The 6,000-nt window shown below is 51.8% G+C and overlaps 1 protein-coding gene across 1 annotated transcript; it reads left to right on the top strand.

The window, feature by feature from the left end:
- Nucleotides 1-5,336, top strand: LOC116947219 (otoraplin-like). The gene is made up of 5 exons (XM_032962723.2): nt 1-572; nt 1,169-1,326; nt 2,146-2,288; nt 4,792-4,902; nt 5,121-5,336. Exons 1-5 carry the CDS (start codon nt 496-498, stop codon nt 5,148-5,150), a joined length of 519 nt encoding a protein of 172 aa, XP_032818614.2. The 5' UTR covers nt 1-495; the 3' UTR covers nt 5,151-5,336.
- Nucleotides 5,337-6,000: the final 664 nt, after the last annotated feature.

Raw genomic sequence — 6,000 nt, 5'->3', positions numbered from 1 at the left:
TCTTCGTGGCTATTGGCTTGAAGCAATACCGCAAACAAAGTCGTGGTTGTGGAGATTAGGGCTCGGAACAAATTTAAGCAGAACTCAGTGCGGTCTTCACTTCCCATGTTTATAAATAAAACGTTTCCAGTCCACCAGCCTATACAGAGTACCGTGCTGCTGGCTTTTCGTGCCAATACTGCCCATCCGCATTTGTTGGAACAAGCACACTGGACATGTTTCGACCGTCTGAGTCTCATCAGCAGCCTGCAGTCGTGTTAAATGATTCGCACACACGAATCTGCGTTCAACGTGAGAGAAAAATCGATACGAATCGATGCATCACAACAGCATCAACTCGTCCACGTGACCACAGTGCCGTGAGCGCTGTGGCCAGCATCATGCCGGGCCCCCTTTGTCTCCCCAGTAATGTTTACGCACCGAACGGGGTACACATCTCGGGCTGAGTCGAACTATGGGAGGAACATGACCTAGTTCAGCTATCACTCACCACTGATGCCGTTTTCTCTGCGGCGGGGATCGTCGCGCGAGCGTGCTAACAACTGCGCCACGACTCCTCACACCACGAACACGTACAGACATGAACGCACGTCTAAACGCACACTCGCGCACACACACCTTAAAACCATCAAGCGAACTCCAGTCATGCACGCAACGCTTTTTGGCTCGCCATCGAACAAAGATGGTCATCGCATCGCGCGCTTTCCGATGTGCTTCTGCGGTCGTCTGGAACGCTCTGCCTTACGATATTAGAAAGCCCACCGGAGCTGTGGACTTCTAAATCTAGATTTAAAACTAATTTCTTTAGAACTCCTTTTTGTGTTCAGCTTGTTGTCCTTCCCCGCACATCCGATTAGCAGGGTTGGATTACGTATGGTGCGAAAGAAGTTAAACATAAGTTCAAGGCCAAGTCGATAAACCTATGAGAAGCCCAGGGCCGGTTCAGATAACTGTCACTGGTGTAGGTCGTTAAGCGGGAATCGAACTCTGGTTCTTAGCGCGCTAACCGCTGCGCCACCGCTCCGCACACATACGCACGCAGAGCCATACGCGTATACACACCACAGCAAGGCGGCCGGGGCAGCCCCCGTGCCCGGAGGCGCCGCCACGCTCCTGCCACATTCTTCCCAGAGGCCGCCCTCCCCTTTACCCCACGCCCCCCCCGCAGGCTGCTGTGGCTCGGAGGGAGATCGGAGCTCAGGTCAGTGTCTCTGTGGATCCGCGCCATGTGGAGCTCTCTGCTGTGCGTCGTGCTTCTGGCGGCCGGGGCCGTGTCCTTCGACAAACTCTCCAACTCCAAGCGCTGCGCGGACCCCGAGTGCAGCTGTGAGTACACCTGGCGCACCTGGCGCACCTGGCGGTGGTGGCGGGGGAGGCTATGGCCGGAGGGATTGCCGTGGTGATGCAGCGGGCTACGTGCGGTAGCCCGTTGCATCTGGGGTTGTGAGTACACACATACCTGGGCATGCGTGTGCACCTGAGTTGGCGAGTATTCACACCTGGAGATGCGAGCACACCTGGGTAGGTTAGTACACACACACACCTGGGGATGTGAGGACTGACTTTTAGATGTAACCATTGTGAGTGCTGTGGTGAGTAATGTGCTTATAGGTATGTGGTTAGAGCGGCAGATGTAAGTACCATGATTATAGGGATGTGGTTATAGCTGCGGATGTAAATACCATGATTGTATGGATGTGGTTAGAGCTGGATATGCAAGTTCCGGGAGTATCGGGGGGCGGGGGGGGCACGCGGTATTTGTTAGAGCCCCGGTTTCAATCCGCTGGTGGATGAAACACCACCTACGCCGTATCAGGCATGGGGGTGATTTGTGTCATGCTTCACCACGCTGCTGGACCGTGCGGGTCGGAGACGCGGGGCCACGAGATCGGCTGTAGCGTTAATTATGGCGTTGTGGTAATAGATGGGAGTGTTGATTCACGCGGTGGTCGTGAATGTTGTGGATTTGAAGTTGATGAAAGGGAAATAGCTATGGGCGCCCCACGCGGCTTTGAGCAGTGGGAGGAGGTGGGGTGGCGAGGGTACAGCTGGAGCGTGAACATGACTTCTAGCCCCCCTTAGAGGGGGGCACCCCGACGCTTGGGGGGTCCCGCTGATATGACCCCCACCACGTGCCTCCCGCAGACGCCATCTCCGTGGGCGAGGTGGTCACCGACCACGAGGCTTCGGACTGTCGCTTTCTGAACCTCAAGGCTCGCCAGGTGGTGTTCGTCTTCTCCAAGCTCAAACCTGCGCAGCCCGGGGCCCCCGAGTACTGGGCCGGCAGCGTGAGTACCCCCCCCCCTTCACCCCTCGAGTGGGGGCCCGGATAGATTTCCTGCGACCACGGTGGACGACCGTATTCAGGGTGCCTGCGGCCAGTGGCGACGTTAGCCTATCGGGGGTGCCACCAACAGGTATTGTTTTGCCCCCACCCACTCTGAATTGACAAAACTCATGGTAAATTGAAAGGTAAGATAAATATAGACACATAGAGAGATACGTGGTGCTATGAGAGGGGACATGCAGACTAAGCTATAGACTAAATTGGCTTGTTCTGGTTGTTCGGAGTAGCATCTGAGAAGATGTTTGATATACCCCTATTTCCCCCTTCCCCCTGAACTGCATGGGTCACTAAGCTTTTACTTTGTTTGCTTATGCCTAGCGCCACCACTGCCCACACGCGAGTCAACCCCACGAGTGTAGCGTTACCGTAAACCATTCCGATACCAAAAATCAGGGCTTCATTTATCGCTGTGGTTGTGACGATGCTACAGCTACAGCGAGAGGTGTAAACATTTGATGTTGTGTGCCTTGTGTGGAATGTGGAAGTATTTTATGAGTCACCGACTCAGCTGACATAATTCCCCAATACGAAGGGAAGTCCATAGGGGGGGGGGCGTGCGGGGCCAGGGGCAAACCACACCGTGTGGGCCCCCAGACGCATTCAAAATAAAACGGAACAACTATTACATCTGACACCCTGACGTCGAATCCGCCCCCCCCCCCCAAAAGCACAGGGCCCGAGACGGTCGCCGCGATTCGCCGTACCCTCGGGAGGGCTCTGTCGATTTTCATGTTGTTGCACACGTCCCGACTGAAGAACCTCGTCTGCTATGGTGTTGAGAGTCTCTGTCTCTCTTGAGAATGATATACATTTCGATTTAAAGCTTTCGTGACTGCAGAGATTAGGGATTCATCTTCTTGGTTCTTTCGGTAAAGTCACGTAGAAGGGAAATAATAAAATAATAAATAATAAAACATTATAAAATAAAATTCTCACGACGTTTTGGCCACAACACAAGTAGCCGTCCTCAGGTGAAGAAATAGAACTGCCGGAAAGACAGCGCTCCAGTTCTGTTGTGGCCGAAACATCGTGAGAATTTTATTGTTTTATTTTTATTATTTTATTACTTCCCTTCTACGTGACTTTACCGAAAGAACCGCGAAAATGATATACATCATTAGACCTCCTTTGCCAGTACCAAAATGTAATAATACGGTTTTTCCCCTTTTTTCTGGCAGGTATTGTGGTTAATGCAGACATGAATCCTTGTAAAAAGGTTTCAGTTTTGTTGCCAGAAAACGGGAAAAACCCTATTATTACATTTTGGTACTGGCAAAGGAGGTCTAGTGATGTAGATGCTCAACCCGAGCCCTCATTACTTTGATAGTGCATTGTCTTTGAGCTGTACGCCTTTTGGCGTCATCTGGTCGAGCACCAATTGGGTCGAGGCTCAAAAGAAAGCCGTCCCTTGGTGTGGACCAATCAGTTTCAAGGACAATGCATATATTATCATAGTATGTTTTTTGTTTGCATTTTGACTGCAGGTATTGTGGTTAATGCAGACATGAATCCTTGTAAAAATCAAATACATATTCAGGAGACGCATCTCTCCCTATTCCTTGGTGACGCATGTTCCACAACATATATGCTCTGTCGTCCCGACAGTTCTGTTCCTTCACCTGAAGAAGGCTACTTGTGTTGTGGCCGAAACGTCGTGATTTTTGTTGTTTTATTTTTTACATACGTGACTTTACCGAATAGAACCAAAGAGTATGGATCCTTGCAGTCACGAAAGCTTCAAATCTAGAATATATGCGCATGTTATCAATATCGCACGAGTCTGTTACTTAAGGCCACCACCGCTCGTTGTAATACGACAGTGACTTATCCTATGGATTAGGACAAGTCACTGTCGTATTACAACTTGCTCTCGCCATAGCAATGTGGAATTCCCACTACTGAGAGCTGTAAAGAGGAGACGGACACCACGCACTCTCGTTTGAACGTAAATCCACTTTGACATGTTGACTGCGCCTCTATTGTGAACAATCATATTCTATGCACTGCTGGATGAATGCCTCACCAAGCTGTTTCCATTTCTTACGGTCCATGTAAAGCAGGGTCGCCTGTAAGTTCGCTTGTAACTATTGCGTCATCTGTGTAAGCGCCACTGAGATGAAGTGGAGTTTTTGTGTTTTTCGGTAAGGTACATGCAGAGACATATAAAAACCAGGACATCATTTCAAGGAGTGGCTCAATGAACGTTTCAGGAGAGACGATTTTAACCGTAAAACATTCCCAAATCACAGGTTACAACAAGAGAAATTGTAATGTGGATACGAATGACCAATTAATTGTGTATTTGAGATCCTGTACTGGGCAGGCGAGTAGGGCCCTCCCCTGCCCTCATCCGTGCAGGGGCCCTGCCCCCCCTCTCTCCCCCCCTCTCCCTTCACCCCCCCTCTCCCTTCCCCCCTCTCCCTTCCCCGTGGCTGCCACTCTAGGTGTACAATGACCAGTACGCGGACTACGCGGCGCCCCTTGGCTACTTCCCCAGCAAAGTGATCAACGAGACGCGGGTCTTCCACAAAATACGTCACGAGTACTCCACCGACGTGCGTCTCCTCCCACACCGCCTACAACGCGCATTGGCCACGTGCACTTGGACAACCATCAACGCCACTTTGCAGGAGCACCATAACCACTCACACACGCAGCATCCACCACCACCGCCAACACGACGAGGAGGCCCACGATCCAGCGTCTCCTCTATTCGCGAACTTTACCCGCGCCAACTCCATCACCACTCCCACCTTCTCCCTCCCTCTTGCAGGAAAACGACTTCGCCTGCGATGAGGCGTGAGTGGGACCGCGGGAGTGGCCCCCTTCGCGGAGGGCGAGGCCTCGAGCTGGATATGAAGCAGCGTTCTCCCGCGTGATCTCGCGCGTGTACACCGCCGTGTTTATACCGACGACACGTGTAGACCGTACGCATGTAATCCCACGTGTTCGTAGTGGTGTCTCAATAAAAAAAACGTCGAGAAATCCATTCTCCGCAATGCGTCCATCGTCTCTATCGCGGGGTTGGCTCGGCAAATGTTGCCACTTAAATTCGTGCACGATCATTGATTAACTCTCACCTGGTCACAATAATCAACAATCGCCAATGTACGTTAACCCGTGCAAACTTAATTAGCATGCACATGTTGTCGGTTAATTAGCACTCAACTGTGCTAAGTGAATTAACACTCACACATGTTAGGTTAATGAATGAGTCCCCCACCAGCCCCGGGTAAAGTGACCCGAGTTGGCTAAAGCCTCAATTGGTCCCCAATTCTAAATCTACTGTTTATACTCACGTCCAGGGCTGGGAACTCACGAATGCCGCCCGGCAATGGTCGCGACCGTGGACCACACGAGAATGGCGATACCGGCAGCACGTAACTACGCTACTGAAGGAAGAGGTGGCGGTCCTCCTCCTTCCTCTGTGCGTATCCCACAGAGGAGGAGCAGCGTGGGACAGGTGCCACCATGAGCCATGGTCAATCCACCGCTGTGTGATGGCTTTGCTCGCTCCCGACGCCGCTGGCGCATGGCCACCATCCATCTCATCGCTGCCGTGAGACTGCGATCAGAAGACGGGCGCGGGGGAATGGAGTCTTGATAATAATAGCAGCAAAATAATCAAGTGACGCAAACGCAACGATCGTGAA

Source organism: Petromyzon marinus, chromosome 29 (assembly GCF_048934315.1).
Source record: "Petromyzon marinus isolate PM22_M1 ecotype Great Lakes invasive population chromosome 29, UKy_Petmar_22M1.pri1.0, whole genome shotgun sequence".
In the NCBI taxonomy this organism is placed as follows: Eukaryota; Metazoa; Chordata; class Hyperoartia; order Petromyzontiformes; family Petromyzontidae; genus Petromyzon; species Petromyzon marinus.
The sequence above is the reverse complement of the archived record's forward strand: the minus strand, read 5'-3'. Positions and strand labels throughout refer to the sequence as shown.

Bases quoted from the DNA above. Each gene is read 5' to 3' on its own strand.
- LOC116947219 (XM_032962723.2), top strand. From the start codon at position 496: ATGCCGTTTTCTCTGCGGCGGGGATCGTCGCGCGAGCGTGCTAACAAC. The intron at 1,327-2,145 runs GTGAGTACACCT...TGCCTCCCGCAG, and splicing joins CGCGGACCCCGAGTGCAGCT to ACGCCATCTCCGTGGGCGAG. The intron at 2,289-4,791 runs GTGAGTACCCCC...CTGCCACTCTAG, and splicing joins CCGAGTACTGGGCCGGCAGC to GTGTACAATGACCAGTACGC.